Genomic DNA, 24,474 nt, shown 5'->3' on the forward strand with positions numbered 1-24,474 from the left:
GCCCACCTCCTCCTTCCCCCGCCGCCGCCGCGCGGTGAGGGGCGGAGCGCGCTCGGCCGCAGGGGACCAAGTCTACTGCAAAGCTCACCGACCAAGAGAAAGCCGGGCAGCGCGCTCAGAGCGTGAAGCCTCCCCACCCATCCCGGGGCGCACCGCACACAAATACAGGACACGGTACAGCTCCGTATGAGGAGTGTCAGTACACTGAGCATTATGCAGCATTTTATTTTACACCAGATACCACATACAGTTTAATAGTACCCTAAATTAAATGATCTGGGCTCCGGCTGACGGATGCCTCACGCATTCCCCCCTATCCCCATGTATACAGTTGAATAGAAGAATGTGATCACATTCAGTAATACACAATTATCCCCATGAATAAAATACAAGTTATGAGTCTTCAGAACGCCAACAGGAGCTCAGGTATAAAACACAGCCAACTCATACAGTTTATTCACATCATTATTCTGCTTCCAACTCCTAATGCAACCGTTAAAATTCAAAAGGACATCGGGGAAAACTGGCATCTTCTAGATGATAAATAGAAGCACATCACTGTATACCTGACGTAAGGAAATGAAAAAAATTTCCAGAAGCAACACATAAAATGGCACTTGTGACAATGTACGGTGGCAAAGAACAAAACCACTAGAACGAAAGATAGCCACAGTCTACCAGAAAGCAAGAACTCTTTGCCTGTTTGTGCAGAACAGGAATACAGCATTTTAAGTGTAACTACAGACTGGGTAGGAGGCAGAAACTGGGCAATATTACAGATACATATACTACTCAGCAACATCATTACCAACATTCATCTCACATCTTAATTCAAGGAGCTTGAAAAAACAGGCAAAATACTAATCATACTCCATCTAAGGGGAAAAATAAAAATCAGAAAGAAAGCAAAGAAGCACAAAGTCCCTCAACAACAAAGTAAGGAAATTAAAGCAACTTTCTCTTATTATTAGGCATCCAAGGGCTTTTATATTTCATCTAGTTTATGGCAATGGCAATGTTCCAGCTTTAAACACATTTGTCCTGGAGCACCGTAGATCTCCGACTGCCCTTTTTTGGGGCTTTTAAGAAGAAAGAGTTCAAATAAGACTAGTTAAAGCAAAGCTGTAATTGAAGACTGCTGCAGACCAGAAGCCTTTATTCACAGTAACAATTCTGAGCAGAACGTGGCATGGTCCTGAAGTATATCCAGGCATGTTGCCCTCTTATGCAGCTTATGAAACTATCAAAAAAATAAAGTTTGTCCTTTTCCTCCTTGCAGACTTTCAATTTAGGAACAAAGGCACATTTTTTTTGCCATAATGGGAAAAATCCAAAAGCCAGTAACAGATTTATTGAAGAGATGTAATTAGGACATCTCCATTAAAAAAAAAACAAACCAACAAAACCCAACAAACAAACCAAGCCAGAAATAATGGAGAACAAGCAAGCTGTTGTCCACAGCCATTATGACCAAATACAAAAAGCCCTTGATTCCCTACCATAATATTTTTACATTTAAGAAATTTTTCAAATGGTTAAAAACCATAAAGGTACTTGTGGTAACCGATATGTTAAGAAAATGAAATGGCTAACATGGTACCTCTTGTCAGCACAGTGATTATTAATTAACATTTTCTCAAATACATCATTTTTAAGTGACAGAAGGTTCAGACTCTTGTATAGTATCATGATGTGTAGATTAAATATTCACCTATGCCACATCTGCCAGGGAAAAAAAACACATTAGCAACAAGAAGTCATTAAGTCACAAGGGTAAAGAGCCTGAAGGTACAAGAAAGCTATCTGCCAGTTGGGCTGCATATGCTGACTTGGGTAGAGGTGGATAGGTTACAGCACATACAACATACATGTAACTTCCCCCCACTGGCTTGAGGGATTTTTCTGTTGCACTACCTGCATACAGCATGGATAAATCTGCTATATTATCAACTTTCAAAAAAGAGCTCAAGGCATTACATGACTCTGTTAATTATGTTAGCAAGAATAAAAAATACTGCTCCACTCTTTTGGCTTAAGCATTAACTAGGTGACTCAAAATCAATGTATTTTAAGATTGCAAAGCATCTAACATTATTTCAGTTTCAACACTAGCAGATTGATCAAAATTGATGTTATTCCTGAACTGAGGTTAACATACTACTTCTGTGACATGCTACTTTTTCATCACACAGTACTCTGCTTTCACAGAACATTTCAAAAGTTTCAGTCTGTGGGTTCTGTTTTGATTATATTGTTAACAGTAGTACAGTCAAATATTGGAATTTGTATAATAATCTACTTCATTCTGAGTTCCACAGAAAATGGTCGAATAGTTCTGATGGCTATTTTATCCATTATGAATAATTTTAGCACTTTCCAATCATTTCAGACTTCATAATTTAAGTATATGCTTAGAAATAACTTCTCTATGCCACAACTAGTACAGTAAGCATCTCTAAGTATTCCTAATATCAGGAAGTAGAAAAAATAAAATCATCAATCTACAGAAAATGAAGCAGCATTTGCAAATCCTATTTATGGCAAACATTAAATTTTATTCTCAATAAAACTGCTTTTATTTTGAATGCGGTCCAAAGCAGAGACAGTGTAATGTGAACACTTCCTCCTCCATTTTCACAAGTATATTACAAATATGCATGGCATAGTACATGTCTGGATAGCAACAGAGATACTAAGAAAATAGACACTATCTAAAACCTATTAGAAATAAGAAGGCACCACTTGATTTGAGGTTGTGTCCAGACATCACCTAGTCCATTTGATTCTCACTTCAAGCTTTCAAGACAACATCTTTTTTTCCCCTATTAAACTATTTAGGCCAATTCTATTCTGGTTTTCTCACCACAAACAACACACATTCGTAGTAGTATTTCATCATGGAGAGTTCATTCACAGTGTAAGTTGACAGTACAGATTCTTCCTCCACCTGATAAAAAAGAAGCAGTTTTGAAAACACATTCTCTACAAGAAATATTCAAGTTTCCCTTAAGAAGGGAAGTGCTATGTACTTACTAGATTTCAAGGCCTATTACATCCTTTTAAAAATGAGGAAAGCAAATAATTTGCAACATGCAAGCATTTAATTCTCCTAGAAGTCATTAGTATACGCCAATACGTAGAGTTAAATTTAAGGTAAATGTTTTTTCAAAGCAGTTTGGTTTATACCTATACTGCTCATTGCAAACTACAGCATCTTCTTACCTCTATGTGGAATCCATATTTTAGTATAACAGTTCTTATATCCTCATAACTTAATTCTATAGAAAGTTCATTTCCCAAGTTTTCAAAGTGGTAAAGGAGAGGACCTAGAGTACAAAGATACAAGGGAAACGGCTATTAAAAATAGGCAAAAATGTCTTAAAAAAAATCAAAAGTACATACTGAAAGTGCAAAGAACATTTATATCCAGACTCGCATATTCAAGTACAGCCAAATGAATGTATTTCTATCACACATATTTTTTATAAAGAATTTCAGGATCGATGCAAAATAAAAAAAGTTCGTTCAGCTGCTTATTCAACAAAGTCTCATTTCCTACCAGATTGTTTTTTCTGTATCTTAAAATTTCTTCAGTCTAGTAGCACTGCTGCCATTTGAGAATGGAAGGCAGGAGCCTACTCAGGAGCTCTGCTTCCACTCTGTCACTGACCAGGACTGGTGTAGTGAATGACCAGTTTCTACTATACAATATGTTTTAAACTCTGTAGAGGTTTTTTTTTCTGCTGTTCCTTTACCATGGAAGACTTAAGTCTCTCATCTTTTGAGCCAAGGAACGTATAGATACCATTCCCAAAGTTTAGGGATTAGAAGCACAGTGCAAATTAGACAACAGATAATGAAAAAATGCAAGGATGTATTTACACACAGAACAAGTTCTTTTTTCTTAGAAAAATAGCAAAGAAAAGAATACAGGACACTACATTTGTCAAATAACAAATCTTTGATGCATGAATGCAAAACCTGCCACTACAAAGATTTACTTCCCTGTTTAAAAATCACATGGTGTTGACTTGATTGTAACTAGCAAATGCCTGGACGTACTCTGAACACATCTGAGTTAGCTTCCAAGCTCTAGATGTTTCTAGCTCTACAGTTTTCAGCACAAACACATTCTTCCCCACAGCTCTTTTCATGTACTTCCATGCCTGTTACATGATCAAATATAAGTCAGGGGTAGCAGGAAGAGAGGGTGGTCACACTTGCCTACATTTATCCATATTCCGCCAGGCTTCAGTATTTTCCATATAGTATCAATATAATCAATGACATTATGTGCTGTATCTATGAAAAAGCAAGTTGCTATGCAGTCCCATGTATCTGCATAAAAAAAAAAATGTACACAGAGATTAGTTTCAAAGTTTCTACCCCTGCAAAAGTTCATTTAACCCCAGTAACTGTTTATACACTCAGCATTAACTTCAGTTAAAAACAGTTAAAGGCTCTCAATTTTGTTTACAAGTAACTAATATATTTTGGTTTAAGTTAACAGTTCAATTTGGGTTCATGTCACCTATTTATATGTATGTGTATATACACATGAAGACTCTAAAATATTATATATATTTATTATTTATGCACTTAATTGTTCATACATATCACATAAATGCAATATATATTATCATATCCTGTAAAATGTAAATATTATAATTCATTTTATATAAATTAAAGCCCAAGCATGCTATTACTCACCTACCCTATGAACTTCATTACCACAACTGTTAAAAATACAGCTGTAAAAATACCCAGTGATTTTGACCCTCTGTAGTTAACACTGAGAACACCACAAGTCTGTGAAGTACACGGTGAAACGTACTTCCACAAATCACATAGCTTTAAAAAATTTTATTCAGCACCTGAGTACTTCTCCAGCTGTTTTTTAGTAGTTAATATAACAAGCAAGATCTTTCAGAGTCTTTTAAAGCCTGAGACTCCTTGTTTTTCTCTAGACATTTGTCCTTCAAATTGCAAAAATTTAAAGTGCTGTAAATGAAAAAATTAGAAGTCTCAATTTATACCAGTATCAGATGCTCTAGCACAAGACAGAACTTTCAGAAAAATCAAGCAACTCTAAGAAAGGCCCCTGCAAAAAATATCTGGAAGTCCAGTGCACAATAAAGCACAGATCAAGAGCCATATAATTCCACTGAAAAATGGCAAAGGGTTTAATAGGGACAGAAAGGTAGAAACAGAAAACAGAGGTCTGAGGTGCTAATCCAATTCTGTATAAGGAAAAAATTAATGACTTCTAAATAGGCACATAATGTGCCTCAGAAGCATTTACTATTGAACGTCAGTAAGTATTCTTCATTTATAATTTACTACTACCAAAATATTTTGCATCCACAGAAAATACTCATTTTATACACTAAAAAAGAGAACTAGTCATGTTGTTCCCTTTGTAACATCACTTTTCTAAATCTACTAAACCCTTCCATAATACTACTATGCTGTCTTATTCTGAAAAAGATTACAGCAAACATTTATTAGGGAAGGAAGGGTCTATATTTTTTCATAACTAAGACAAGCTGATTCAGATTAAGAAAATCTTGCTATAGTTAATACTTTTTGTATAATGCTTGTAGATACAGTTCTGTTCTATTTGTATTCATAAACTGTCCCATAACAAATACACTGAAGATAGTTGCATGGATAGCCCAGCAGTCTGCATTTACTCACTGCACTCAGAATAAATTTCTTGAAAATCCCCTGCTGTCATAGAGAAGTTTGAACCAGGAGGAAGACTGTGAGGATCAACGTCAGGGAAATAAATTGGACGAATCTGATCAGCAGATCTTCTGTTATTGCTAAACTGATGAATCCAGGGATAAAGCCTACATGAGTTAATTTCAGAACATCTGCAAAATACAGAAATCAGCACAATTCAGTTTCAACTAATTACTTATCTATTACCTAGACATACAGGAGTCAAAGATTTTCACCAATATCGTTGATAGGAAGCTACACATTTCCTAAAAGATTCTCATCTAGTGCAGAACACTTCAAACTGCTTATCAATTTACAAACTGATAAAAAAAAGCCCAATTTTACTCTAACACACAGACAAAATCTGTTATCTACACAAAATAATAACTGCCTTTTTTAGCTTTAAAATTTTCTTTACACACTTTTTACCATTTTCTCCAACTTTTCCACAGGAAAGAAAATGCACAGGATTCTTTTGTAAGGCTAAGTATATTTATGATTTAGTATATTCAATAAGCATAAGCCTTTCTGAATCATTTTTTTTCCTATTAAAAAAAGGCAAATTAATAATATTAGTTCCATGAATTTTATTGGGAACATCTATTCTCATTCTAGACTTTTCTGTCTTTTCTAAACCACATTCACTGGGGTTTTGAAGCACAGACCAAAAGCATTTTTCAGATGCTAACTCAAAGGATGCTTTTAGATTTCAAAAAGGAATGAACAAATTCCATTTTGCAAAATAGCAGTTTTGCACTAGATGTCATTTTAAGTTAGTAACATCTGGAGTACTCCAATTATGCTAAGTAAACATATCTTTGTAAAATAAAATTTGTGAGTCAACATGACAAACTAAAGTTAACCCTTATTTTTTAAAAGTGGTAAAATACAGCATTAAAGTATAAAAAGCAGCTTTTGCCACAGTCCTGTAGGATCAGTTTGTAATTAAAAAGTGAAGCCATTTTCTTTCAGAGACAACAGAGAATAAATATATCTGTCCCTTGAAACATAAATCATCAAACACTTCATAAACTGCTAGCAATCTACTAGGTTATAGAAAGTACACTCTTTTGGCTGGTGGATAGAAAACATCTGTGGTAAAAGTCTTTGAAATAGCATTTTATTACCTTCTTCATGTGATATTTCTGTCTCATCAGAAAAAGGAAAAAAAAAAAATCAAACCAACAGATCAAACAAACAAACAAACAAAAAAAAAAAACAAAACACAAGAACAACCTGTACTTGAGCAGCAGTATACTGGGCTAAGTAACCATCTGCACATGTAATGAGTATTATGAGTAAGCAAGCTCACACTGCCCTGGACTTCAAGAGAGCAGACTTTGGCCTCTTCAGGAACCTGCTCAGTAACTCAGTAAGGTTCCATGGGATAAAGCCCTAGAGGGCAGGGGGGCTCGAGACTGCTGGTTGATATTCAAGGATCACCTGCTACAAGCTCAGAAGTGTGGTGTCCCAACAAGAAGAAAATGGGGCAAGAAGGCCAGGATGGCTATGGGTGAATAAAGAGCTAGTTAGAAAACTCAGAAAGAAAAAGAAATCTTATAAAAGGTGGAACTGAGAACAGGAGCCTGGGAAGAATGCCAGGACATTGTTGGGGAAGCTAGAGATCAGGTCAGGAAAGCTAAGGACCAGTTAGAATTGAGTCTGGCAAGAGATGTGAAAGATAAGAGGAAGGACTTCTATAGGTTTGTTGCAAACAAAAGACAGACTAGGGATAATGTGGATGTCCCTGCCCATGGCAGGGGGGCTGGAACTAGATTATCTTAATGTCCTTTCCAACCTTAACTAATCTATGATCTATATATATGCAGTCAAAGGAAAAGAAAGCAGGAGAAAAAGTCCCAATAACATGGGCATCATTTTCTTCAAGAAAGGCATTTCTGCTGTGGTTAAAAAAGGGAAGAATAGATAAATAAATAACACCAAACAAAACGACAAACCCAAACAAACAAACTAAACCACAGAAAACCCCAAAACCAATCACAAAAAAAAAAAACACCCAAAACTAAAAAAAAAAAAAAACCCAAACCAAAAAAAGACCAAAACCCTCAAACATGTTGGCCATCAAAAGCTGTGTTAACCATTCAAGCATTCTCCTTACGTTCCTAGTCAAGTTTTTCCTATATTCCTAGTCAAGTATTTCTTTAACAACAAAAAAGGAAAGGTAAAGAAAATAAGAAATCCCATTAGATTAGAAAGAATTTTCTGAGCTGCTTTTTTGTGAGCATGAAGTATATTCATATAGGCTTCTGAACAGTTGCAAAAAGAATTCCCAATTTAATATAGAAGACCAAGCCCTCTCCATATTCAAACTTGAAAACCTCCATTCCCATCTTCACTAATTTATACTTCAAAACTAAGTACTGCAGACTTTTACAGTTCTATCCTTCCAACAGAAAATGTATAATGTCAATTATGTTATAAAGATGTTACATCTTTAAGTAAGTGTGACGCACTTTACTGTTTTCCACAGGGGCATTTACTGATCAATATTTAGTTGAAAAGACAATTCTGGAAAAGATGGGTAGGTCAACTCTTACTTCTGAGCAATGATTTAAATTAAAAATGCTTGATTGACTTTTCATCCAAAGGCATTCATGGGCATGGAACAAATACAATTAAGTAGCCTTCTCAAAGTGTCTAGATTTATCTAAAGTCCAGAAAGTAAAGATCACCCAATTATTAGCATGAATTCTACTGGTATTAATTAAAGCTTTTTTAAACCAACCCTATTCTGACTTGGGTGCAAAGCGCTCTATATTACATCAGCCTTCTCACAAATAAGTGGGACTACTGGGGCTACTGCTACTAAAGGTCTGCTGTTAGACCAAGGCTTCTGACCTTGTGTTCTGTATCTCCAGCTGCAGAAAACAGCAAGTCAGCAAACAGCTGCCCCTGCTTCCGCCACATAGATAATACCCTAGCATTGCTTCCCCTCTTGTCAGATGTCAAAGGGAAGTAACACACATCCTGTGGCTCTAAACTGCCAGAAAACTTGATTATGCTTTCCAGGGGCAGGATAACAGGTCATGCTTTTTCCTTTTTCCTCTTCCAAAACATGTAAGAAATGAAAGGTGTCTGTACACCACCAGTGATCACCTCTGCCAGAGCTTATATAAAACACCAGAAAAATACACCAGCAGTGAGAACCTTACCCGTACAAGAAAAAGCACGACTACTCATACAAGGACTGCAGCAGCCCTGAAGCCATTGCAGTTAAGATACTCCAGGGTCACTTCAGTTTTGAATTAGAGCTTCCTCAATGGAATAATGCACACTAATTAATTTCAGATACTTACAGTGACCATAGTTGTGCCATTACATACTCTCTGCATACCATGCTATGCAACTTCATCCACAATAACAAAAGTTGAAAATTTAAGAGAATTACAATTTTTTTTTTACAAGCATAAAAAACAGCAGATACCACTCTATGTACAGAAGACTTTAAGTTATTGTACCACATCTAAAAGCCCACTTTAGTAGTTGGCTTGACACTCAAAACAGTACTTTATCTTCCTAAAAATAAACCAGGGTTAGTGAATGTAGTTATATCCAAACTGTAGCATGTTAGCAAAATCATGCTTTTATCAACTGAAAAAAAAAAAAAAAAAGAGTAAGACTGCATTTAAAAACTAATGCTCAAAATCCTTTCTTACCACTCTTCCTTAACTAGTATCTTCAGCTCATATTGATGATTGCTGTTTCTTCCAGTTCCAGGAAGGTAAACTTATCCATTTCAGTAGCCTAACTGGGGACAGCCACTTAAGACTAAAATGAAAGATCCCAAAAGTCCCCAAAACCTTCTTAAGAGACCTCCCAAGCCCACAATCAGATCTAGCAGAAAGGAATACTTGGATTTCAACTGAACTGACTGAAATTCAGACTCAGGTTAGCTATATTCTATTCCATGCTGATAAGGAAACTTGTAACTGATACCTTGGCCCAGCAAAGATGGAGATTACAGCAGCTGAGCAACACTCAATTTAAATCTAATACCATTAGCAAGCCTAACGCTTACACACTTTTTTGACATATATGAATAGGAAACACCACAGGAGCATTAACTGTTAAGAATTATTACTATCATAAACTAAGCTTGGATTTTCAGAATTCCACATATGGGCCAAAGCCTCAGTATTTGAGGAAGACAAAAAATATATCAGTTAGGAGTGAAGTTAATTTTCAGCTTTGAACCACTACGACAGGTGATCAGTGCTCCCAAAGATGGGAAATTAATACTTTTATGTTGCTTTAGAAGTTCTGAAGAGCATAAGAGCCAGCAAAGTTGTAATGGGTAAGGATGACAAGAGTGTGACCTCCTTTCAGTAGCTAAAAGGCATTAGATTAGCTCAACTGCAATATCCAATTTCACCACCAGATGAGAGTCATTTAAATAAGTAAAAGAACAAATAAACCTATAGCAAATACCTGGTTTTATCACATTGACCACTACTGCTTTAAGCAGACATGCAGCAGCCACAATAAAGAGTGTTTTTCCCCTTTGTTGTTTCTGAACAGTAAGCTGTAACAGATTTAAGATCATCACAGTCTGTGGTGGGTAGTCTACAAACAGGGCTCCAAAACATCATGATAATGATGACAGAATACAATACTAGAATTCAGGTGTTTTCAGGAAAGCTGCATCATTTCTGATGGAAGAATGAACTGGCAAATCCTGTCTGTCTAAACTTGGTACCAACTCCCCCCCAAAAACCCCAAAACACTACCCCAGAACTCTTCCCTATTTGCCCACCTGGTCTTCCCAGCCTCTGTCTTAAAGGAATAGTTGTATTTGCTGCCTTTGTTCCTCAGTAAGAAATTCATTATGAAACCAGTGATTTCAAATGCAAGTGACAGAATACTAAGTACAATAATGTCACTTTAAGTCAAAACTATACAGTGAAATTTACTATGTTCAAATTTAGTACCTCAGCATAATTGTAGAACTATTGACTATTAATTTTAGCCACTCGCGTAAGAAGTGGTTCAGTGTGCTTCAGTGGTTGTTTTGCATGTCAAACACTGCCTACAATTTCAGTATAGAATGTGACACTTTAACAGGTTTCCCCTGTTGATCACCACCAAGTATCATGCATGTATCATCTACTATGTATTTGACACCAGTAAGACAGGCATATATTTTACAGAAACAATACATCATAAAACCTATTCAAGATTATGCAGAAAATATGTGGTACAGAGATTTTAAGTCTCATAACCCAAAAGCCATGCTTCCTTCTATAATTTTAATGACTCGGATACAATGCTTCCCTCCCACATTTATCCCACTGATTTTTGTTCGTTATTACATCCTAAAAAATGTAATATTTTACATTTTACATTGCAAGTCCTATGTTAAGATTTACAAATCTGTTCTTGCAAGTTTTATTTATTCAAGTTTTTCCCATTTATAATTTTGCCTCCTTAGGTTTCAGTCAGCAAGTAAAACATAAGCTATGTATGTACCTGTTGAGTACAAAGTTAGAAGAAAAGAGCATAAAGAGGCTCCACTCATTTCCTTGGCAAGCATAACCGAGCTTAGCTATTTCCCACGCCAATCTACCTAGCCCAGCACCAGGTACCAGGATATTAACTTTGGAGAAATCCCTGCAACAGAACAAAAATAATAGTTAAGTCTTTATCTGATACCTCTTAACAAAACTTATAGAGGTCCTGTCAACATTCCCCACTCCCATATACTTAGATATTACAATGTATCTGCTGTATAACTTTACTTTTTAAATGCAACCTGAGCCAGTTCTGATCAGATTGGTTAACTGTACAAAGTAATCCACAGAAATTACTCAACATATACAACTGTCATTCAGAATACAGAACATATGTAAAAACCATTTTTTTCCCTGAAAATTTTTACAGTTATCAAGCTAAACACCTCAAGTGAATTGAAGAAAGAACATTATCACATGGTACCATATTTCTTTGAAGCCCACTGATAAGTTGTAAATACTAGAGAAATCTTGGTTGCACTGCATGAAAAATAAACAAGTATTTTGATATCAGAAAACTTCCACAAGCTGATAAGCAATTCAGACTACAAAAACCTTAGTTACCTTCTCAACAACTGTTTTATGTATGTTCACCAATTTCAGTGAAGTACGTTAAGTGACAAAATTTTTTAAGAGTACACTGCAGCTCTCTAACCCTTTACTTCCCATAACTAGGCATCAAGTTGAAGACAACCAGAGAACACACAGCAATGTGTTTACGGAGATACCTAGAAAAACCTCTTCCACCTCCCAAGTTCAGCAAGTAAAGGACTAAGAATCTCAAAATTTTCTTTACAGGCAGTAAATGCAATATATACATATTCTAATCATTAGACTTCGATCACAATGCAATCAAACCTTCACTCAGCAAACAAAAAACACTTCCATGCCAAACTGAAAATATATTTAATCTAAAAGGAAATATTTTTTCAGTTTCCAGTTGTGAACAAGACTTCCTAACTTCACATGTCACAAAAACCCCTGTGAACACACAGACTACCCTGCCTTTTGGATGTCACCTTCAAAGACAAAAGATACACCTACCAATTTATATGCAGCTAAATGAAGAAAACCACAATCAGCACTTCCAGACATATAATGAAAGAAAGCAAAATGCAGAATCTCTGACTACATATAAATTCAGGATGCCAAAAAGGGTTAAGATTTAGCACGCTGCATAAGCATAAAGATGAGTGAAGGAGTTGCACAAATTCTGAAAAGTAGTACATTTCTGAAGATTACTACCCAAAACCAAAGGAAAGCATTATTCTCTTCTAAAGGCTACAAAAACTAACACGCAGTGTTAACAGTGCTTTTTGGTTTGTGGCTTAATCATCAAACTAGTGAAGCCTCCCAAATGGAAAATCAAAGTACTCATTGCGGATTTTCATTTCCATTCCATTATACTTTCAGATTCTTTGCTTTCCAGTTAACAAGAAGCAGGAAAGACTTTGCTATTACTTAAGAGCACTCCCGTTAAAACAACGGTTCTCCTCACCTCCCTTCTACAAGGAAAGCCAGAAGAAAGCTAGCCTGGAAGTCCCACTGAAATAAGAAAGATTAATTCAGGAGAAAATTACTTGCTCAAGACAAAATGTTTGAAAACATGGACCCAGAAAGAGAAAAAAAAAATCCACTTTCCAGAAGAAGCTAGAAAAAACTCAATGTTGAGCTTTTTATAGTTGTAGTGGTAGGCTGTTATTCCAAATGTATTTTGAAGATTTTGGCCACTTCCAAGATTCTCATACACTGATCAGAAAAGACACTTTTCTTCAAATAACCTTATAACTAATAGCTATATAGGTGTAACCACATTTCAAAATCTACATCTTTATTAATCCTAAAATAAGATAGAGCCTCTCAATTGAATTGATTTTAAATTGCTTGTAATTGTCTTCTTTCTACTCATCATACAGTTTTTCTATCTCTGAACTAGTTTTCCCGAATTCTCTTTTAGAAAATAGTTGATTTTAACTGCATTTTCCTTTGCAGTTTATTATTTTCCTTTCTTTATTATGGGACTGAAATCCATCTGGAAACTTGTTAATAATCAGATTTCTTTGTATATTCTTCATATCAGTTGCTAGGGCCTGGTGCTGGCCACCAACTTCATTTCAACACACAGAGCACAGCTAATAAAATACAGTATCATTAAATCCATGTCCATAATTTGACATTAGCCTTCCAAAAGGGTTCAAAAAGCATTTTTTTAAGTCTGTAGTCAGAGAACCTAGGTATGTAGTTAACATACTCTGTAATGATTAGTGACTCTTGATAGTGTCCTGCTACCACCCTCAAAAAATTAAAAAGCTCAAACACATTTTGCTTTTCAAATATTAAAAGGAATTGTTAGTGACAAGCTCTTGGTGAATTTCAAAAAATAAGATATGAAACCAGTGGTAGTGTGAGCACTCCAAAACACTGTATTATGCTAATTTTTGAGTCATTAGAACAGCTAATTTTTAATTGCTCAGAAACTGTTTCTTTTAATGACTATAGTCGTAAGATAATTTAGAAGGCTAGAAAAACCTGCTTTCCTTTAGTGGGTATCTAATTGCAGCAGTTGCGAAGACAACAGATAATACAATAATAATATAGTAACTGAGAATCTCACTTATCTGTAATGAAGCTACCCTCAAACTACCCACAGCTGCACAATTTCTGAGACACAGATTGTATAGGAATGTAAAAGGGTACCCCACAAGTACCTATTAAAAACCCGTGGGGCAACAGGGAAGAAATATTGTCCTATTAATCTGACAGACACAGGGGAGAAGAGGCTGGCTAAAGAACAGAGAAGAGAGCTGCATGCTACTGATCGGCTGAACTACTGAAACTGCAGCATTCTCTTCAGTAAATGAATATCAGCAAACCAAAATCTGTCATGCCATCACTGTACTACATTTTGCAGTGTGATTTATTTTCAGCTTTTAGATGTTTATTAATACTGTTAATGAAGATTTTATCTTTGTGTCCTTTTTTAAAGAGAAAAATTATATATTATAAAAATAGGGGCTTCTTATTTTAGGCTTACTGTCCTTAAAAAACCCCCCAAGAAACAGATGGTGCTGAAGAGGCAAACTGAAGTTCAGAGAAAGAAAGATTTGTGTGTGATCAAACACAACTCTCATTTTCATAAACTAATCACTACAATTCAAAGTTATCTAATCATAAGAATTGGTAAGAAATACAAAGCCCATACACAGAAGATCAGTGGAAAGATCAGCATAAATCACATTGTGGGACTCCTTTCCCGATGTTTGATCTCTGTAATGTTTGTAAATCTAGGTAGTAAACAGATCCAATCCTCAGTATAGTATTTTCACTATTTTACTGTAACCATATTTTCAGAGATTTGGTTTTTTTTTTTTTTTAAACACAACTACTTTTCAAATAAAATTATGAGCATCGGTAAAAAGTACAATCGCTTGAAGAGCACTTCTCCAAACTTAGCAGCTGAGATTTATGTGTTTCCATATAAAGACCTGCAAAGCATTCAATGGACTGCAGTGAAACCGAAGAGGTAGCTTGCTCTTAAGTCCAATGTTTAAAGCAAAGTTTAGATTACCTACAATTTTTAAGATTAAAAACCCTGCAAGGACAGATGTATTTTATGTAAAGATAAAATCATATAAAGCAGAAATTTTATCATCACCATAACTGTGACTGAGCACTTGCAAGAAGTATAGCTAAGCCCAGGCTTAAGACTAATAAATTAAGTTTTCAAGTAAAAAGGAAACTAAGCTGTCCTGCCTGCATCTTGGAAAATGCCATCATTGCTGGACAGTGTGGCAGATTTAAATTTCAAGCTATAGGTGGTTCCAGAGGCCAAGTTAATGAATAAAAGAAACCTCTGGAGAAGATACCCAAGTTTACTCTTCTGGGCCATGGAATGATAATTAACTATTTCTTTGTTTTGTTTTGGACAAGAAGTCTATGACCTTTACATCCCTTCACGTAAGTAGGACAGGTAACAGCAGAAGTGAAAGAAAATCATCAGGATGACAAAAGGGGAATTAAAAACATCAGTATGCTTTAGTTGAAAATCCAAACGTTTTGTAAAAATATTTTAACTAACATATTCCATCAAGAAATAGAAGAACTATCAGTTTTAATATTTTCTCCAATATAAAGCAGTGATTGTAGTTCATTCAAATCAAAGAAATCAAAGAAATTTAAATGGCGTCATCAAAAGGCAGACAGTATCATAGAGACCCTGTGAGCTGAAACACAATTAAATACCAGTGTGAATAATGCAGGAAATCTATCAGTTCTTCAGGAAGACCTCATCTCATGGCAGTCCATTTGAAACTGGTTTGTCGATGCTACTAACAGATTCTGTGTTAACAGGCTAAACAGAAAGAAAATTATTTCTGAACAGGAACAGAGTGCAGAAACAGCTTTTACCATTAGACTGGACTGAAATGCAAGATAACAGTAGCACCTACTCAAAACTGTTCTAATTTACAGCTGTTTTCAGTCACTGCTTCTGGTACTCTTGTGCTTCCCAGGACAGCTAGCACACAGAGCGCTTTTTTCCTGTTCTTTGCACACCAACTGAAGCAATAGAAGCCAATCTTGTGAAGGTCAGCAACACAACATTTGTATGCATCGCACAAAACATACCTGAATAGTTTCAAAAATCTGAACTCCTTTTGCAGATGACTCTAATATATGGAATTAATGTTAACAAAAAGTTAACTAGAAACTGAACATACAATTCCATTGAAGCCAATAAGAAGGTTACTTGTGCTGACGGTTTTAAATTAAAAACATTTATTTCTCTTTTTCAATATTAACTACATCTAAAAAAAAAAAAACCTCTTTTCATTACCCAGTGCCACCAATATACCTTTTCTCTGGCACTTTCATTTCACCATCTCAGGAGACTTCAACACCTTGTGCTACAAAACGGAACTAAAAAAAAAAAAAAATGCAGAGCTGCACTATGAGATTCCATCTATAGGCTGATTTTACACATTAGCACCCAGAGCCAGTCCTCTCCAAAGGAAATGGACTTTGTACTCTTTGATACACAACAGCCAGAATAACTTCACTATGGTCAGTTCAGGCCCTGTCTACCACTTAGAACTGGAACAACTGCTCCCCTCCGAAACTGTAAAAAGGAATCAGATTGAAAAGCCAGCCTGCCCTAGCAGGGAAGTTACTTCTTGGACAATGGTGAGGTGCCACTGCCAGTTAAGCCTGACAATGCACTAAGAGCACAGGCCCTTCAGAATGGCTGCTTCTCACCTCAAAGAGCGATGCACACCTAAGCAAGAGACAGCATCTGGTCACTATGAAAAAGCATCAGTTGAGGACAGTAAGTAACAGTACATGAACAGAAAAAGGTTTTACATAACTGCTATGACAGATCCATAATGATCATGAATATTAAGCTTTTAAATGGGTATGCAGGGGTCGTGGTTTAACCCCAGCCAACAACTAAGTACCACACTGCCTCTCACTCACTCTGACCCACACCCCAGTGGGATGGGGAGGAGAATCAGGAAATATGCAAGAAACCATGGGCTGGGATAAGAATGGTTTAATAATTGGAAAAAAAAATATATATAATAATCCAATCATATGATAATGATCATCACAGTAATGATAATAGGAATAAATCCCACCTTGAGGAAAAAAAAAAATGAAAACCCAACAAGTGATGCGCTACACAATTGCTCACCACCTGCTGACCAATACCTGACCCAAGCAGCAATCTGGGCCTTCCCCCAGTTTATATACTGGGCATGACGTGCTGTGGTATGGAATACCCCTTTGGTTAGTTTGGGTCAGGTGTCCTGTCTCTGCTTCCTCCTGGCTTCTTGTGCCCCTCCTCACTGGCAGAGCACGAGAGAATGAAAAATCCTTGATCAGGATAAGAGTAAGCGCTCCTTAGCAACAATTAAACATCAGTGTGTTATCAGCATTGTTCTCAGACTAAAGACAAAACACAGCACTGCACCAGTTGCCAGGAAGAAAAATAACTATCCTAGCCAAAACCAGGACAGCATGCAATACACATTTTATAAATTAAAAATATGTTTCATTTGACAAACTCAAACTTGTAGTAGAAATCTATCATCTATATAGTGATGCTTTTGAGATTTCCCTAGACAAAGAAAACCCCAACGGGTATTTCAGAGCCATCACAATAGGGACAGAAGCACTCTCATCTTAGTTCTGCTTGACAATAAACAAAATTCATGGTAAAGCAGCACAAAGCTATCAACTTCAGATTCACCCAATCCATTACCACGTACTGCCTCCTACTACTGGAAGTTTTGAAACAAAAGTTCATTGATGATAAATGTAAAAGGCAAGACTTTCCAACTTCAGACATGTTATCTCTTCAAATCTGATGTAAGTTCTCTCCCATAACCAAAATACTTTAAAAGCTAGCCTACAGAGAAAAAGGGAACTGTTGCCTTCAAGATCACAATGATTACCTTCAGAATTATGACTTCTACAGATCTGCATCAGGCAACCTGTAGCATTTAATTAATTTTTAGCAAACAGGGCACTTTTAGCACTAAAAACATTTCACAAAGTTCACCTTCAGACAGAACATTTTTAGTGGCCTATCCACCTTGAGATAAGTTAGCCCACAGCAAAAGAGAAATCAATCATGTCCACTCTGTGTTCTGTTACCACTAACAGCCTTTACTAATGAAAATTAAAAGATGGCTAGTGGAAGGTATTTTCAAATTGGTACAGACACATTATTAGCCATTACTGAGAAAGAATAAACCCCACAGTAACACCCATCTGTATCAAAACTAACTTGCAACCTGTTACATTTACGAAGTTCATGAATTTTCAGTGGTGCCCAGAGACAGGATGAGCAGCAATGGCCATAAACTACAACACAGAAATTTCACCTCAACATGAGGAAGAACTTTACATTGAGGGTGGCAGAGCACTGGAACAGGCTGCCCAGAGTGGGTCGTGGAGTCTCCCTCTTTGGAGACATTCAAAACCTGCCTGTACATGTTCCTGTGTAACCTGCTCTAGGTGGCCCTGTCTTGAAAAGCGTGTTGGTCCCTTCTAACCCTAATGATCCTGTGACTGTGTGCAAAGTTTAAACTGAAAAGTAGTTTATGACAACTGGGCTAACAGAAAAAAACCAGGGCCATTAGACGGGATTCTTACAGGGCTAGCATCTCCCAAGATTCTACCAGCTTTTACTTAAGTTACCTAAAAACCCTGCACCAATTACTATTTTGGTGGCATTAACAAGCCAACACTGTATAAAGCTACCCTCAACACATACAGCAAAGATTTTTAAGACTCACCTTGTAACAACTGCCTGAAAGCAAAGCTAGAACTAAGCACCTGCAGTGCAATAAGATTGTGGTACAGGTTAAGAGTCTTCCTTCCCTCCACCAAGAAGGGCAATAATACTCATACTTGCTGGTATCACAGGGGTCCTGCCCTTTATCTGCAGCACACTCAGAAACTGCTAACGTGCAAATTTTACCTCACTTTGCACAACTGCATTAACTTCACAACCTCCTGAGGGCTCTTTCTTGAAAGGTTAATAGAAATGCCATTACATGACACTGCAGGGAAAAAGAAAAAAATTCATCCTGGTTTACCTGGCGAAGGTAAACCTTTGTGGAGTTTATGATTATTCTCTTTTCCAAATCCTTGTATTAGAAACAACAACTTTGATTAAAAAATTCCACTGTATTAAAGGCAATTTCTCTATTTTTAAGTCCAAGCTTTTCAATATTCCATAAAACATTCTTAGATTTGTGCAACAGTGTATGACCACATAAAAATATGTCTTAAAAGTAAATCTTAAAAAATAAGTCTTAAAATACTGTTACCATCTTTCTTTTGGAAAGTTTTTTACAATTTCATTTATGATTGGCTGGTAGCAGGACTCTCTCTCAGGCTTCCCCTCTTCGCTCCAGTCTCTCACAAATTGTTTCAAAGTGGATTTTAATTTATCCATGTCGAATGTTGAAGCTGGTGTAATCTTCCCTCTTCCCTGATTAAATTGGAAGAGAAAAATAAGATTAGTGCAAAAGGTACCAAGTATCTTTAGTCTTGGGGGAAGGGAGCACACAAAAGCCATATAATAAAAGCTGTTGGGAGTTTTAGCTGACAAAGCACCTTCCTTTCACTCCTGACACCAGCGCTCAAATCCAACCTAGAATCCTAAGCAAATTGAGTTTGCTGGTCTCAGTTCAGCGCTCAAAGAGATAGGATCCACATTAAAAAAACCAAACAAGCAACAAACCCGAATAAAACAAAAAGACCCCATTGAAGAAAAACAACAAAAAACCCCCAACAACGTAATAGAGCACAGTAGTGCACAACTGATAGTCCTTATATTCAGGAAAGGATCAGGGCTTAGCTAGCGCAGAGGCCGCCCTGCTTTACCTGAGGATCCCTTTGGGTACTGATGAAGCAACACTGAGAAACTTACATTAAAGCTGCCTATCACTGCTCCTTTCCTGCAGACACCAAAAAAGGACTTAAGTTTCCATCTATACCAGTCTTTCAAGTCTGAGTGCAATTTTTCTGAACAGAGATGCCACACTGAAAAAGCAGGTAAGTAGTCAAAACGTTTTTACAAATGAGAACATTAAAAATACCTGACCTATCTAAAACTTTATCAGACCTAGAATGCCATAATATAAAATAACCTACAGTAAGACAGACAATACCATTAATGCCATGCAGAGTTACATGGTGGGGGAAGTATCTAGGGTAGAACTAGAACTCTGGATATTTTTTTATTTTTTTGCTTTGAAGTGTAACTACAAGAACTAACAACAAACAGATTTATAAAACATCAGCCCTACAAGATGTGAAAGGCGAGTCAGAAAATACAGCTGGCAGGAAGCACGAAAGGAGAAAATAAAGGTGGCAAAAGGAAAGAAAGTTTGAGACCTAAATGTGTGAAAAAACAAACATGGAAAATCCCAAAGTGGACAGAATTTAGTATCTGGAGTACAAAAAAGTCCTTTTTTAACATACGTCTTCTCCATATTCTTTATTTTCAAATATATGAGTGCAGTCTTTCACAATGGTCTGTAGTATCTCTTGATTATGATCAATGCACTTCCGAATCTTGTCAAGATGAGGAAGGTACTGAGGAAGGAGGCTCTGTTGGTTAGCTGGGAGAGATTTAAACTGCCTCTCTGTTCTGTTCACTCGCTCGTGCATATTTGTTCTAAAAAGCAAAAGTTTTAGAGGTCTTTAGATATTTTGAAGCAATACACACAGTAAATACAAATAATTCACCCTGAACTATTCCAATTAGAATTATTAATTTCTTTAGACACAGGAAGAAATCAGACTTTGCAATTTCTTACTAGACAACAAGTTTTCAAGATTTTTTTAGGCAAAACGTTTAAGCCCTAGTTCTACATTACCACTCTTTTAAACATGTTGCAGTTTAAGAGAACCATTGCCTTCCTGCAGTTTCATCACCAGCCACTTATTTCCAGCACATCATCACCACCTTAATACATGGATCTACAAAATTTAATGAACAGCCAACCCCCGAAACCATCAAAACCAGCCAGATTGTTTCATACGTCCAATTTAAATTGAATAAGTAGCTGAAAGTTGTGGTAATCTTTGCCTACAGAAATAACAAGATGTGGAGTGGGCACAGGAATCCTCAAAATCTCGAAAAAGAACAGCAAAAGTCACAGCTGAACTGTACTGGTGTTCTGGCAGCCGCAGTAAGATACTAAGCTACCTTCTTTTTGCAACATATTCCCCTGAAGCATGAGTATTGTAAACCTGATCTCATAACTAGGCTAAACAAGTTACAAGGCTAAAAAATTACTCTTCCGCTTCCCCAAAACAAAAAATTTCATTGGAAAGATTAACCTACTGCTAAGAGAAAGAGGTCCTGTTTTTCTCTTTCCTCTTCCCTTTCCTCATGCGGAACAGTTCTGCCCTCTACCTTGTTCTGGCACTCACCAGGTCTGTCACAAAGTTCATTTCACTTGCTAACCCTAAAGAGACGTGTATATATATCACTCGATTTGATTTCTGTCACTTTAGCGAGTCAAGCTGCTGGACCGTAGTTATGAGGACTCTGGAGACAAGAAGTCATGAAGCCAGGACAACAGATGCTGCCCCTTTTGGCAGCAGAAAATTATTTTGTCAGGTCAAGTCACTGGAGTTTCTCAAACTCTTGTGACAGCATACAGCAGCAGAGTTGGAAAACTGGCCATCAGAAAGAGTAAGATGCCATTGCTGCAATTTTAGTTGCAATCTCAGTCTGGAAATTTGACCAGTTAACATCTCCAAAATTACATATGTGCTACTGAGAAGGGCATGTTTACTGCAATAGCTACACTGGTTTAAAAAAAGAAATTTAAGAGGGAAAAAAAAAAAAAAAGCAGAAAAAAAATAAAACTGATCATCTATATAAAGCGTATCAGCTTAATATCATCTTCTTGAAAGTTTTATCAGAAAAAAAAACCTTTGCACTATAATCCTCCACCATTTCACAATGAATTGCAACCTTCTAGCAGAATAAATAATTCACTAAAATCAGAAGAACTACACATAAATAACTAAGTCCATGCGTCTCCAGAAAACAAGACGTTTAGTCTGGTTTCATATGAAAAGTGTGTTACTGCCTTACCAATTTTTACTGAAAAATGTAATTTCACTTAAATTCAGAGTCATTTCTTTGAGGCAGAGGTAATTTAATTCAATTCCTGTATTAAAAATTTCAGTCACATCCTTTTCCTATGTGTTTACGAAAACTGAAGCATTCAGAGGCAACCCAGTCACAGCTAAGCATAAGGTTGACAAGGATGTTCCCAGATTTTAAGGCCAGAAGATAAAGTTACATGACTGATACCAGTACATTACATTTGGCTGTTGTGCTAATAGTAATAAGCAACACAAAGCCTTTGGTATGGTCCAATTTTTTATTAGAGAATTCAGTTTGAAAGAGGTATCAGAGTGTCACCTAGACCAACCTAGTGACCAAATACTAGTTCTGGAAAACAAAAACTAACAGAAAAGTAAAAGCGGCAAACAGAAGAAATACTCTAAAAATTCACCCACTCCTTCCAAGAACCTCACTGTCATGTACGTGTTACTGTCATGCCCGTGTTACACTCACAAGGCTGTCCAACACATAATAATGATTCACATGACCGGGGTTTGTCAACTGAAATACACAATATCCAATGTAGCTACATCCCGAATCTGCTTCCCAAACCTAGAATAACATTATACAGTTTACCAAAAATCTGCAGAGAACTGGACTTCTGCAGCCAGTGTCCGCCCTTCCAGTAAACTGTTTCCTCTTCCCTTCAACAGATTCGGATACTAAGTAGGGTCCGTCCCTTCCCGCTCTCCTTTATCTCACTCCCGTAGGACCATCAAGGTCTTCTCCGACTCAACAAATGGCAAGCATTAGCCCGATCTCTTGTGCACATTAACACGTCCTTCAGAAATTTCCACAATAACCGAGACACGGTTTGCATCTCTTTGCTGCTGTTTGGAGTACTTTACAGTGTCTTAAAGCACCTTAAAAAGAGACCTTCCTCTAGAGACCTCTCGCACCCTTTCCAGGCGCGCTGTACTTCGACAAGGTCTGTTTGGGGCTTTTTTTTTTTTTTTTGTTTTTTCTTTTTTCATGTCTCCTAGCTGACAAAGACATCGAGGCGACTTTGCGTGCATCCCGAAAGCAAAGGGGAGCGGAACCTGCGCTACCGGCACAGCGATCCCGGCCACAGGGAACAGGGATGGAGGAGCCCCGAGAGCCAGACGCCGCCCGCACAGACAGCGAGGCGCTGACCCCCCGGAGCAGCCGGCGGAAGGAGGCCGCGGCGCCAGGGCCCCGTGCACAGAGCCGTAGGTATCGGTTACCCGTAGTATCGGAAAGCGTTGATGATCCTCCGGAAATGCTCCCGCTCCAGCCGCTCCTCCTCCGACTCCTCCTCTCCCCTAGCCGCTGCAGCCGCCCCCGCCAGCGCTCTCGGCTCCTGCGCCTGCCGCCGCCTACGCCCGTCGCCGTCGGCCGGCGATGCTGCCGGCTGCACCTCGGTGCCGACGCCACCCGCACCCTCCCCCAGCCAGCACAACTGCTCCCACTCCTCCTGGTGGCCCTGCCGCAGCCTCCTGCGCATCGCCTTGGCCGGAGGATCAGGCTCGCCCGGCGGCAGCGGCGGCTGTGCTTCAGGGGACACGGCGCACGCAGCCGACATCCCCTCCGCAACCGCCGCCAACGGCCGCGGCCGGCGCACGCTCCCTCCCTCACTTCCTGCAGGGAACATCGCGAGAGAACGGCAGCGGGCGGGGCCGGAGGAGGCCTGTCGAGAGCGCTCGGCGGGCAGGGTGACCCGGCTGGCGGCGGAGCCGACCAGCGTCGAGCCTCCCGCCCTCCTTTGGGCTGGCGGCCTGGCAAAGGACGCCATGCGCATGCGTCAGCGGCCACAGAAGGGGAAGGGCGTCTCTCTGGGGACTGAGCTCAGCCTGTGTGAAAGGGCATGGTGGGGCGAGAACATGGCGGCACGGGTTTGGGGGCTCTCGGCGGAGGGTGCGTGCTGCCCGGCCCCTTTGGGGCCGCCATCCGAAACATGGACGAGTTCAGCTGCTGCTGAGCGCCGCTGCGCCTGCTCGGCTGCTCCAGGGTGCGCTGCAGCCCGCGGTGCTGCCTGGAAGGGAGCACCGGCAGTAGCTGCGGGGAGAGGAGAGCGAGGAGGAACGTTAAGCAGGGCCTAGCAACGCGTGAGGCGCAAGGTGCTGGATTTCCTCACAGTAACACACTTCGACCCCGAAGAAAATCGAGCACATACTCCTACACCCGACACAACTTACTTGACCGGGCGTTGGCAGCCTTTGTGTGTGCTGTGGCAAATCGCCATGCAACTCCAGCTTGCTTCCAAAAGAGGCCAGTCTCCTAGGTTTGAGAGCCCAAAGAACACTGGTCCTACTAAATTCTGTCTGAAGACATGCAGGGAGTGGTAGGCTTTTTTTAGTTAACCAACTAACGTAAGAGGGGAACAGAAGAAAAGGGGTTTTGGCACACTGACCACCTTTCTCTGGAAAAAGGAGTACCAGTCTTGTAACAGAAATACTCTCAAAGTTTTCCAGTTTTCCTTACTTTACTTACTTTTCCTGTGCTTGCTCTCTAGACACTGTGTTACCTGTCTGGATGGTTCTTCCTACAGAGATGCTCAGTGGCAAGTGCCAGAGATAAACCATCAGACATTATCCTCAGCTG

General features: G+C 38.4%; 1 protein-coding gene across 1 annotated transcript; it reads right to left on the reverse strand.

Moving 5' to 3' along the window:
- Positions 1 to 181: 181 nt before the first annotated feature.
- Positions 182 to 23,516, reverse strand: CARNMT1 (carnosine N-methyltransferase 1). The gene is made up of 8 exons (XM_065663568.1): positions 23,118 to 23,516; positions 20,247 to 20,442; positions 19,088 to 19,251; positions 11,212 to 11,352; positions 5,698 to 5,876; positions 4,225 to 4,338; positions 3,223 to 3,326; positions 182 to 2,947 (listed from the first exon to the last, which is right to left on the reverse strand). Exons 1-8 carry the CDS (start codon positions 23,453 to 23,455, stop codon positions 2,846 to 2,848), a joined length of 1,338 nt encoding a protein of 445 aa, XP_065519640.1. The 5' UTR covers positions 23,456 to 23,516; the 3' UTR covers positions 182 to 2,845.
- Positions 23,517 to 24,474: the final 958 nt, after the last annotated feature.

The sequence above is a fragment of the Lathamus discolor genome, chromosome Z (genome assembly GCF_037157495.1).
Source record: "Lathamus discolor isolate bLatDis1 chromosome Z, bLatDis1.hap1, whole genome shotgun sequence".
NCBI lineage: Eukaryota > Metazoa > Chordata > Aves > Psittaciformes > Psittacidae > Lathamus > Lathamus discolor.

Coding starts and splice junctions, on each gene's coding strand:
- CARNMT1 (XM_065663568.1), bottom strand. CDS start 23,455: ATGTCGGCTGCGTGCGCCGTGTCCCCTGAAGCACAGCCGCCGCTGCCG. Junction 5,877..11,211: donor TCTAACTTTGTACTCAACAG/GTACATACATAG, acceptor TGTATTTTGCAG/ATGTTCTGAAATTAACTCAT. Junction 3,327..4,224: donor CGGAATATGGATAAATGTAG/GCAAGTGTGACC, acceptor TTTGTACTCTAG/GTCCTCTCCTTTACCACTTT.